The 12,045-nt window shown below is 32.5% G+C and overlaps 1 protein-coding gene across 6 annotated transcripts in view; it reads right to left on the reverse strand.

Annotated features, from left to right (window-relative positions):
* Window positions 1–5,079: 5,079 nt before the first annotated feature.
* The window catches only part of LOC125761332 (nephrin), a 152,946-nt gene continuing 145,980 nt past the window's right edge, over window positions 5,080–12,045 (reverse strand). For 5 of the 6 annotated variants that reach the window (XM_049422355.1, XM_049422354.1, XM_049422352.1 and 2 more), the window contains 2 exons: window positions 10,027–10,290; window positions 7,112–7,495 (listed from right to left, as the gene is read on the reverse strand). In XM_049422355.1, the coding sequence (XP_049278312.1) occupies window positions 7,328–7,495; window positions 10,027–10,290 (432 nt within the window). In that variant the 3' untranslated portion in view covers window positions 7,112–7,327. Of the gene's footprint in view, window positions 7,496–10,026; window positions 10,291–12,045 lie in introns of all 6 variants that reach the window. The other variant, XM_049422356.1, reaches the window with a different exon arrangement.

Raw genomic sequence — 12,045 nt, forward strand, 5'->3', positions numbered from 1 at the left:
TTCTCATTAAAATAAAACAAATTTTTAAATTTTGCTAAATTGCTCAAAAAAATGGCAAGGGGTAAGCCTTATGAAATTTTCGAGTTGAAAATATTTTTTTTATTTTTTTGTTATTTTTGATTCTTTTCTTTTTTAAAGCATTATTTGAGTGAAAAGAAACTTTTTGTAACAATTTCGCATTAAAATAAAACAAATTTTTAAATTTTGCTAAATTGCTCAAAAAAATGGCAAGGGGTAAGCGTTATGAAATTTTCGAGTTGAAAATATTTTTTTTATTTTTTTGTTATTTTTGATTCTTTTCTTTTTTAAAGCATTATTTGAGTGAAAAGAAACTTATTGCAACAAATTCGCATTAAAATAAAACAAATTTTTAAATTTTGCTAAATTGCTCAAAAAAATGGCAAGGGGTAAGCCTTATGAAATTTTCGAGTTGAAAATATTTTTTTTATTTTTTTGTTATTTTTGATTCTTTCCTTTTTAATGCATTATTTGAGTGAAAAGAAACTTATTGCAACAAATTCGCATTAAAATAAAACAAATTTTTAAATTTTGCTAAATTGCTCAAAAAAATGGCAAGGGGTAAGCCTTATGAAATTTTCGAGTTGAAAATATTTTTTTTATTTTTTTGTTATTTTTGATTCTTTTCTTTTTTAAAGCATTATTTGAGTGAAAAGAAACTTTTTGTAACAATTTCGCATTAAAATAAAACAAATTTTTAAATTTTTGCTAAATTGCTCAAAAAAATGGCAAGGGGTAAGCCTTATGAAATTTTCGAGTTGAAAATATTTTTTTTATTTTTTTGTTATGTTTGAATCTTTTGTTTTTTCAAAGCATTATTTGAGTGAAAAGAAACTTTTTGTAACAATTTCGCATTAAAATAAAACAAATTTTTAAATTTTGCTAAATTGCTCAAAAAATGGCAAGGGGTAAGCCTTATGAAATTTTCGAGTTGAAAATATTTTTTTTATTTTTTTGTTATTTTTGATTCTTTTCTTTTTCAAAGCATTATTTGAGTGAAAAGAAACTTATTGCAACATATTCGCATTAAAATAAAACAAATTTTTAAATTTTGCTAAATTGCTCAAAAAAATGGTAAGGGGTAAGCCTTATGAAATTTTCGAGTTGAAAATATTTTTTTTATTTTTTTGTTATTTTTGATTCTTTTCTTTTTTAAAGCATTATTTGAGTGAAAAGAAACTTATTGCAACAAATTCGCATTAAAATAAAACAAATTTTTAAATTTTTGCTAAATTGCTCAAAAAAATGGCAAGGGGTAAGCCTTATGAAATTTTCGAGTTGAAAATATTTTTTTTATTTTTTTGTTATTTTTGATTCTTTTCTTTTTTAAAGTGTTATTTGAGTGAAAAGAAACTTATTGCAACAATTTCGCTTTAAAATAAAACAATTTTTTAAATTTTGCTAAATTGCTCAAAAAAATGGGAAGGGGTAAGCCTTATGAAATTTTCGAGTTGAAAATATTTTTTTTATTTTTTTGTTATTTTTGATTCTTTTCTTTTTTAAAGCATTATTTGAGTGAAAAGAAACTTATTGCAACAAATTCGCATTAAAATAAAACAAATTTTTAAATTTTGCTAAATTGCTCAAAAAAATGGCAAGGGGTAAGCCTTATGAAATTTTCGAGTTGAAAATATTTTTTTTATTTTTTTGTTATTTTTGATTCTTTTCTTTTTTAAAGTGTTATTTGAGTGAAAAGAAAGTTATTGCAACAATTTCTCATTAAAATAAAACAAATTTTTAAATTTTGCTAAATTGCTCAAAAAAATGGCAAGGGGTAAGCCTTATGAAATTTTCGAGTTGAAAATATTTTTTTTATTTTTTTGTTATTTTTGATTCTTTTCTTTTTTAAAGTGTTATTTGAGTGAAAAGAAAGTTATTGCAACAATTTCTCATTAAAATAAAACAAATTTTTAAATTTTGCTAAATTGCTCAAAAAAATGGCAAGGGGTAAGCCTTATGAAATTTTCGAGTTGAAAATATTTTTTTTATTTTTTTGTTATGTTTGATTCTTTTCTTTTTTAAAGCATTATTTGAGTGAAAAGAAACTTTTTGTAACAATTTCGCATTAAAATAAAACAAATTTTTAAATTTTGCTAAATTGCTCAAAAAAATGGCAAGGGGTAAGCGTTATGAAATTTTCGAGTTGAAAATATTTTTTTTATTTTTTTGTTATTTTTGATTCTTTTCTTTTTTAATGCATTATTTGAGTGAAAAGAAACTTATTGCAACAAATTCGCATTAAAATAAAACAAATTTTTAAATTTTGCTAAATTGCTCAAAAAAATGGCAAGGGGTAAGCCTTATGAAATTTTCGAGTTGAAAATATTTTTTTTATTTTTTTGTTATTTTTGATTTTTTTCTTTTTTAATGCATTATTTGAGTGAAAAGAAACTTATTGCAACAAATTCGCATTAAAATAAAACAAATTTTTAAATTTTGCTAAATTGCTCAAAAAAATGGCAAGGGGTAAGCCTTATGAAATTTTCGAGTTGAAAATATTTTTTTTATTTTTTTGATATTTTTGATTCTTTTCTTTTTTAAAGCATTATTTGAGTGAAAAGAAACTTATTGCAACAAATTCGCATTAAAATAAAACAAATTTTTAAATTTTGCTAAATTGCTCAAAAAAATGGCAAGGGGTAAGCCTTATGAAATTTTCGAGTTGAAAATATTTTTTTATTTTTTTGTTATTTTTGATTCTTTCCTTTTAAAGCATTATTTGAGTGAAAAGAAACTTATTGCAACAAATTCGCATTAAAATAAAACAAATTTTTAAATTTTGCTAAATTGCTCAAAAAAATGGCAAGGGGTAAGCCTTATGAAATTTTCGAGTTGAAAATATTTTTTTTAATTTTTTTGTTATGTTTGATTCTTTTCTTTTTTAAAGCATTATTTGAGTGAAAAGAAACTTATTGCAACAAATTCGCATTAAAATAAAACAAATTTTTAAATTTTGCTAAATTGCTCAAAAAATGGCAAGGGCTAAGCCTTATGAAATTTTCGAGTTGAAAATATTTTTTTTATTTTTTTGTTATTTTTGATTCTTTTCTTTTTTAAAGCATTATTTGAGTGAAAAGAAAGTTATTGCAACAAATTCGCATTAAAATAAAACAAATTTTTAAATTTTGCTAAATTGCTCAAAAAAATGGCAAGGGGTAAGCCTTATGAAATTTTCGAGTTGAAAATATTTTTTTTATTTTTTTGTTATTTTTGATTCTTTTCTTTTTTAAAGCATTATTTGAGTGAAAAGAAACTTATTGCAACAAATTCGCATTAAAATAAAACAAATTTTTAAATTTTGCTAAATTGCTCAAAAAATGGCAAGGGGTAAGCCTTATGAAATTTTCGAGTAGAAAATATTTTTTTTATTTTTTTGTTATTTTTGATTCTTTTCTTTTTGAAAGCATTATTTGAGTGAAAAGAAACTTATTGCAACAAATTCGCATTAAAATAAAACAAATTTTTAAATTTTGCTAAATTGCTCAAAAAAATGGCAAGGGGTAAGCCTTATGAAATTTTCGAGTTGAAAATATTTTTTTTATTTTTTTGTTATTTTTGATTCTTTTCTTTTTTAAAGCATTATTTGAGTGAAAAGAAACTTATTGCAACAAATTCGCATTAAAATAAAACAAATTTTTAAATTTTGCTAAATTGCTCAAAAAATTGCAAGGGGTAAGCCTTATGAAATTTTCGAGTTGAAAATATTTTTTTTATTTTTTTGTTATTTTTGATTCTTTTCTTTTTTAAAGCATTATTTGAGTGAAAAGAAACTTATTGCAACAAATTCGCATTAAAATAAAACAAATTTTTAAATTTTGCTAAATTGCTCAAAAAATGGCAAGGGCTAAGCCTTATGAAATTTTCGAGTTGAAAATATTTTTTTAATTTTTTGTTATTTTTGATTCTTTTCTTTTTTAAAGCATTATTTGAGTGAAAAGAAACTTATTGCAACAAATTCGCATTAAAATAAAACTAATTTTTAAATTTTGCTAAATTGCTCAAAAAATGGCAAGGGGTAAGCCTTATGAAATTTTCGAGTTGAAAATATTTTTTTTATTTTTTTTGTTATTTTTGATTCTTTTCTTTTTTAAAGCATTATTTGAGTGAAAAGAAACTTATTGCAACAAATTCGCATTAAAATAAAACAAATTTTTAAATTTTGCTAAATTGCTCAAAAAATGGTAAGGGGTAAGTAAGCCTTATGAAATTTTCGAGTTGAAAATATTTTTTTTATTTTTTTGATATTTTTGATTCTTTTCTTTTTTAAAGCATTATTTGAGTGAAAAGAAACTTATTGCAACAAATTCGCATTAAAATAAAACAAATTTTTAAATTTTGCTAAATTGTTCAAAAAAATGGCAAGGGGTAAGCCTTATGAAATTATTTTTTATTCTTTTTTTAATTTAAAGCATTGCCCCTTCCTAAGTAGTATTGGGGCCACAAATATCGTTGTGCTTAAGACGCCCGAGGAGGTTGATCCGTTACTGTTTACGTCCTGACGAGATCGCTTCATACCAGATTGTGTTTTGACGAAGGAGGATGTCGTTATTTCTTTATTTTGTGTAAACGATATTGTACAAAATAATTAATATTCACCAGAATTTAAAGACTGAATTCATGAAAAGAAACGTACAGGTCGTATTCTAAACTTATTTTTAACAAGAAATATTAAGTTTGTACCGGATATGTCACGTGTTATCATCAAATAGCTCCTGACCGACCTGAGGAGTTCATCCAAGACTGCATTTCTTACACTGATGGTCTGATGTTTTTATTATTTTGTAGTTTTGCAGACGAGAAATATGGACTGATAGACAACAGTTAGGAAAATCTCCAGAAGGCAAATCATTTAATTAAAAAAATGCTATTAAATTGTCAACAACAATGAATTAAATTAATAAACATACAAAATATTAAAATTCATAGCTCGTAGTGCCTTAATGTCCATAACTTGAGAAAAACATACTCACTCACATGTTTGTGATATCATTCCTCTTACTATCATACCATTTCGGATATATTGTTTCATTTGATATTTTTTAAAATAGTTCACACCATCAGTTAAGTTAAATAATCCCTGCTTTTTTCATTTATTTCAAAACGTTTCATCCCCTTCGATGTAAGAGGAGCACTGCGGACTTTTCTGTACGCTCGCTACCATTCAATGTGTGCTTCTCCCCGGTCAACGCTTATCTGTTAGTAACAATTTGCTTTTCTTGTGAATCTTTTCCACCGTTTCATACATCCGTTTACGTACACATGTTATCGCATCCTTCTATAGATGGTTACCATAGTTACCGACGCAGCTACGAACGGTGTCCGGGTAGCTCTTTTCTTATTAGTTTATTTAGAAACGTTAAGGGGTCAGCGGTTTGTATGTTTGCTAGTGTAAGAATGAATCAAATCTAATGTACAAACAAAACTAAACGTTTATGGCCCACTTAAGAGGGACTGTTTTTTTTCTATACAAGTTGTCAACCACTCACGGTCGAACCACGAACAATCCAATTCACGCTAAACTACAACCATTCTAGGCAAAACATTACATTACTTTGTTCGTACAACACGGGCGGAACCATTTTCTCACACATGGGAGAAATCATTCATGCTGTCTTTTCGCTAAAATCGCAAACCATTTTTCCTCGGTTTTTATTTCTTTTCTTCAAATTTCATATCATTTTCCCTACTTCAGCCCCTTCCAATGATCTCATTTACCTAGTGCCTTTTTTTAATTTTCCTATCCTTGTTTGCTATGTTTATTGTTATTTAGTTTATGTTTATCTTTACTTCACTTTCTTGTGTATAAGGGATAATGGGTCTGTAACATACGTTTTTTTTGCAAATCTCTGTAATTACAATATTTTACACCAAGTTCACCATTGTACCTTTCGTACCAGCATGTGTTTTGTGTTTGTTTATCTGTTTTTTTTTGTTGGTGGATGCTTTTTTATCAACATTTTCCATTTTACTAAAAAAGAAAACACACATACCTTTCTGCAGACGATTCGTGTTTTTGGGACACATGTCATTGACATTCGGCCTCGTTTTGAATGTTTTAGCTAATTTGATTTGTTCTTTATCGTTAACTACATTTGCTCACTCTCGTGCGTCTCATTTCGTACACCTTACCATTTATCTTACACACTCACATACCGTTTCCGTTTCGTTTCTTCGTTTATCAGCTTTAGTAGTAGTATTAGTAGAAGATGTTTTTTTCGTTTAGTTTGGCTTATAGTGTTAAGGTTACGGTTACGTTTACCATTTTCTGCTGCCACTTTCATTTGTTTTGTTTTATTTTGTGTTTAATATCGAATTAGCGAATAATTTTACGGGATTTTACTTTGTTGTTTTAGATTCGTTGGTTATAGGACAAAACATAAAAAGTATAACAGTTGCATTTAGTTCATTACACACGGTACGCTATACATCTTATAGATTTCGTGTGTTTGTGTGTATTTGGCCGTTGATTCATTGTTAGATACGTTCATAATTTCATATTTTTTACAGCATAGAAAGAGTTCTGGTTTTTAGATGGTGTAAAAAAGTCTGTGTAACCCCTACGTTGCGTTACCTTGGATGTGTTCTTTGTACAAGTAAGTTTTCACCGTTGGTGAACATGTCGTTTAAGTATTGACAAAACATTCTCGTTTTTTCCCCAGTTTTACATTTTCCGTTAAGGTATGGCAAAGATCCCTTTGGTTGTTTTATTTTTTTACTTTATTATTTACTTAACTTTGATTGTTATAATCAAATTAAATAATTTTATCTGATGCAATAAAACCGATGGAGGAAAATTAGAAAATAAATATGAAAAACCGAACAAACTGTAACAAACTGTATGTATGTCCTTTTCTTCCTTAGCCTTTTTCCTTTTCTTCTAATAGAATGCTTCTAATAAAAACTCAGTAACAAAACGCCAAGATACCCGCGTTGAGCAGTATTGTACGAGAGACTTATGGAATGCATTATATACTCCCTCGGCACGGTCAGTAGTAAGCCGGACATCATTCAACCACTCTAGAGGGCAGTCGTTTGGTGGAGCTGTTTCACTTCCTATCAGAAGCGGGTCGCATGGTTCAGCAATCGGCCCTCACCGATCGTCGGCAATCCACCGGGGGCATGATCCTGCGAGGTGATGCTACCACCACCATTGGACGCTCCAACCGTAGGATTGTGGGGTAGCTCAGGAACCGTTTGAAGTAAGCTCGGCTGTGGGATGGAGTTGTTGTTTCGGTCGTTTAGTGTGTGTTGGTTAGTGATGCTTTGTAATGCAAATGATTTTATCGTTGATAAGGTTAGACGGAAATTCTTAACCGTTGGCAGTGGGTTTTGGGGTGAGAAAAGTTTGTACGGTGGATTGCTGGTCACAAACCATTTCCAGCGAAGCTTTAAATGAACCAGCTCCTTTGGTTGGTTTTGGCGGTGGAATGGGTGGTGGTGGAGGTGGTGAAGGTGGAGGAGGAGGAATGTGAAAGAACTGAGAAAAAAATAAGACCAATAAAACAACATGAATAGAAATAAACAATAAAAATCATTATTATTAATTAGAACTAAAAGAAAATAATCTATTTACATAAATTTACAGATAGTACATCAAATAATATAAACTTAATACATGACAAAATATATTCTATAGTAGTCGGTGAGTTTTCAAAAAAAAAAATTGAATTGAAGTTCTTAACGAAGACTTGCTAAAACCGTTGGGCTTCGAAGAATTGCAATAAAAACATATTTTATTTTTCCAACATTTTTACTGTATTTTTCCTCCTAGTTTAAGCTGTTTGTTTCACAAGAAACTCATTCAAAATTAAGTCAAATTATATTCCAACCCTCTTTTGTTGTTCTTTGTATTAAAAGAAAAGCAAAAACATGATTTCAAAATGACCTTTAAATATGACACGATGACATAGATAATGGGATTTGGTTCGCTCCACGCCATGCGCTTTTCTTTATGACTTTCCACAGCCCTTCCCAGTTGGCTCGTAGACAAGTGGCAACATAATGAGATCAAAATGTCCCGCTCGTTCCCAATTACAGCGGCACTCAAAAGCTTCTTAACTAAAACAACGCCAAAGCAAACTAATAGCCTCACTGGTCTGTAGTAAATGACGTGCTTGCTTTCCACATTTCCAACCAGAAAGAAATGAAGTAAGACGAATTTGTACGACAAAGCGAAAAAAAACGAGAGCAAAAAAAAATCGCTTCAATTAAGAACCGAAAAAAGTCTTCGACCGTTAGAGAACAGAAACAGGAATCTGTCAGCGGTAAGTCCGCTAGGTGCTGCCCTTTTCTTTCATGCTAAGTTTCCCTAAAGGGGCTCAATTCACAGACGGTACAAGTTCAACCGGTGTCGCCAGCGCCAGTCGATCGGAACCGTAGCAATAGGACACAGTATTCACCAGGGAAATCCCATTAGCCCAAGGGCTCTTCCATCATCGAAAGACAGCTTAAATAAAAAGCTAACAAACGGATTCACATGCGCACGTACATCATGCACACATAAATCATTCGACAGCCATTTTCGATCGATCCGTACGGGTGGCTGATTGTCAATTTACTTTCTGCTTTCTTTTTTTTTGGTGGTAACACTTAAATGTGGCCTTGTTTGGTGCGGTTGGTACAGTTCCAGGGTGGAGTCTGTGTCTGTGTGTGTTTTTTTGTCCGGTTTGCCATACAATGCCAATCGACGCCGGCGATATCCATTTGCGATAATAGTGTGGGTTGGGGTGTACATTCTTCTTCGTAACCGGTCGACACAAAAGGGAAACTTTCTCCCTCCCCGACGGTCACCCCAAATGTAACGCACCCCCCGCACCCACTACTGTTGGTATACTTTGAATCCGGTTCCGGTCGGATTACTTTTCCGTTTCTCGCTCAGGTCGAAGGTGAAATGGAAAGCCAAAGTCCGTAGATCAATCAATTTAAAGCAACAGTCGACTCGGTTAACACTCGGTCGTGGTACGGAAATTCCCGTGAACCCATCGTAGATCAATCGATTCCCGTTGTCAAAACAACTCGAAGCGTACGGTTGGACCCGGGGGATGGAGGTCTTTGGAAAAAGGGACACTGTTCATTATCGGGACAATGAGCTCATTTTTAACGGGTCCCGATGTCCCGATCGGTATGTGGGCGAGCAAACGAGAATGTTTCTATTTCTTTCCATTAGACAAATGGAACACAGCCACCGATGGCTGCCTCTCGGTCACTGATTATCTAGTCTGTCTGGAACGACTTTTGGATTTGGATTGAATTGTGCAAAATTTACAGAAATCATCCATTATGCCGAATTCTCCCCTTCGGTATCCGGTTTTCAGATTTTAATCTGCTATCCATTACTGCAAAAGGCAGCAACGAAAGTGGGTTCGTCTGTTTCGTTACTATCCCAACAAAAGAAATGAAAGCATTTTTCGGCCCACAAAAACGATCAAATCTGTTCGTTTGCTGGGCAAGATTAGTTGCGGTCAAATTTATCACCATCTAATGGCTGTTCGGTTGGTTCGGACACCCTTCGTCGTTTCATGATTTTGCCAAATTCGTTCCCCAAGCGAAAGATGACTTTGGTCGACTTTTAAGATTAAAACATCGTCTTCAAATTGAAGTTATCATCGAACCATGCCAAGTGATGTAAGTGAAATGATGTGTTTTACAAGGATTGGAAATTTAATATAAATGATACACAATCGGACTTATCATTGTGCCGTAACAGTTGAGCTGTGGGTGAGTTGCAAATTTACGGATAGGAATTTTAAAGGAAAATGTTTTTTTCCAAGAAATCAAAGAATTAAATCCAAAAAGTTAGAATCAAGATCAAGAAAATAAATGTAAATTTAACAAAATAAAAATAGATGAATATAAGGCTAAAATAAGCAAAAGTTTTAGCTTGAAGGTAGATATCAATTTCTACCTTAAATCGTTCACCAACGACCAAAGAGCTATATCCCATTCAGCTACAAATTGGAATATTCCCACCCCGGTGAATATTGTATAGGACAAAGAAAATCAACTTACCGGCTCGTTAGAGCAGTGCTGCTGGTTGCCAACCGGAAGCGTGCCCCCGAACAGGGGCGGCGGTGGATAGCGCTCGGTTAGTGACGATTGGCCGGAATCGGGTGCCCTTTGAAGTGGTGACTGTACCGACACCGAGTGCTGCTGTAGCAGGTGAGCACCACTGACCGGAAGTCCGGTAGCATGGGAAATCGGTATCGATTGACGGGGTGCATTTGTGTACACTAAGTTGCTCGTATGTACGGCGGGATGATGTGCTAAATCGATCTGAACAAGGAGAGGAATACATGAAATAGTATACAAAAAAAATTGAGTGGTGACAAATAAAATCAAACAAAATAAAACGACGAAACAAATTGTTTTTATTTAGAATTTTAGTATTATTTTATTTTCTGTCGAAATAGTTTCGAAAATAGCCGAAAATGCTTTCACCAGTAGTAAATTTATGGGTCTATTTCGATTAAAATTGTTTTGTCTTTTTTTTTTATTTGCAAAATAGTGCAAAACACAACAGCCATAAATATTGTATCGTTGCATTCGGTAAGCGTAATGTATAATCTCCTTCCCCCGTACACCAACTGCACCGAGAGGTTGCATAATTTGCATTTGTTGTCCACGGTAATTCCGTTTTTCGCAGCGCGTAAATACATTTTCAAAAGATTAACTACGTCCGCAATTTTTGCCGACCGGCATAGTAGATCGAGGGTTTGGAAATTGGTGCAACAGGACACCCGCGTAGTGTGTGCACTAATCCAATGGTTTGCTTCCCGAATAACCCAAAATTCCACTTGCCTACCGAATGGGCAGCACGCACCAACGCAACCATGCAATCCTAACCCAAAACCCACTGGTTGGAATATTTTGGCAGGCGGATTAGATTTATCGCTCGTTCAGTTGTAAATGATTTGCGAATGAACATTTACACCCCCGTGGGTTGAGGGTGTGAGGATTTTGGAACTTGTTTCGGAAAGGTACCGTTAACGCGTAACAAAGAAGAATTTAATGTAGTTCGCTTTTGGTTTGATGGTTTCGGGTTGGAGGCAAACTGTTGGACAGTTGCGTACCAATTGGGGGATTTATGAACATAATTTGTTTTGACTGGTAGGTAGCAAATTATGGCGAACTAATGGATCATAAATGCGTAATTAAAAAGGGTTTTTGTAGCACGGGGTTTGCTGTGAGCTATTGAATATTGAATACAGTTTTCACGAGTCTTGATAAGTGATTAGTATGGGTAGTGTTAATAATAAGTAATGGAACAATGAGATATTTGCAAGTCGTGATGCTTTCGTTCTAAAAAAATGACATGTTTTACATTATCTGTGGTTGGATAATACGCTTTTTTGAATTTTCACGTAGTGTTAGTCTTATTAAGGATTAACACATTTTTGCGTCTGATTGTTTGACTATCATCTGAACTCAGAGATACCTTCTGCCTAAAGGCTTTACTTCGATCCGAAGCTTGGAGTACTAGAAAAGTTCCCAACAGACCGAAATTCGATAATTAAACTTTCACTGAAGCTTTTTTCCATGTTGCTACATTATTAACTTAGATGCTCTAATTGATTGAAAATGCATCAATGTTGTTGAACAGTTAGCTGAAATTGTGAAAAAATTGGAAATGAAAGGATATCAGTTCCTAAAACCAAATCAGCTTTGCTTCCGGTGATCAATTCCATTAACGACTCTAAGGACTTTAATCTATACATCATCTTCAAACTAAGGTGAAAGTTTGCATCCCATCCCATGGTATGATCGCATGTGCAATTAACGGTCGTTTCGTGCGTTTGCAACTTTTTATTATTAATACTCTTTCCCGTCCCTGAAAACTCCCGAAAGCAATGCCGTTGCTTGGTATCGAGAGTATCGCCGTAACTTTGTACGGGAAAAGGAGCCACAAACTTTGACTCAGAGACTGAGGACGAGATGAAACGCACACCCCGTGTGCCGAAGGGTACCTGCACAGGATTGATGATGAAATTTTAAATATTTCATTAAAAACTTTTCGCTTACGTTAGCCAC

Source organism: Anopheles funestus, chromosome 2RL (genome assembly GCF_943734845.2).
Source record: "Anopheles funestus chromosome 2RL, idAnoFuneDA-416_04, whole genome shotgun sequence".
In the NCBI taxonomy this organism is placed as follows: domain Eukaryota; kingdom Metazoa; phylum Arthropoda; class Insecta; order Diptera; family Culicidae; genus Anopheles; species Anopheles funestus.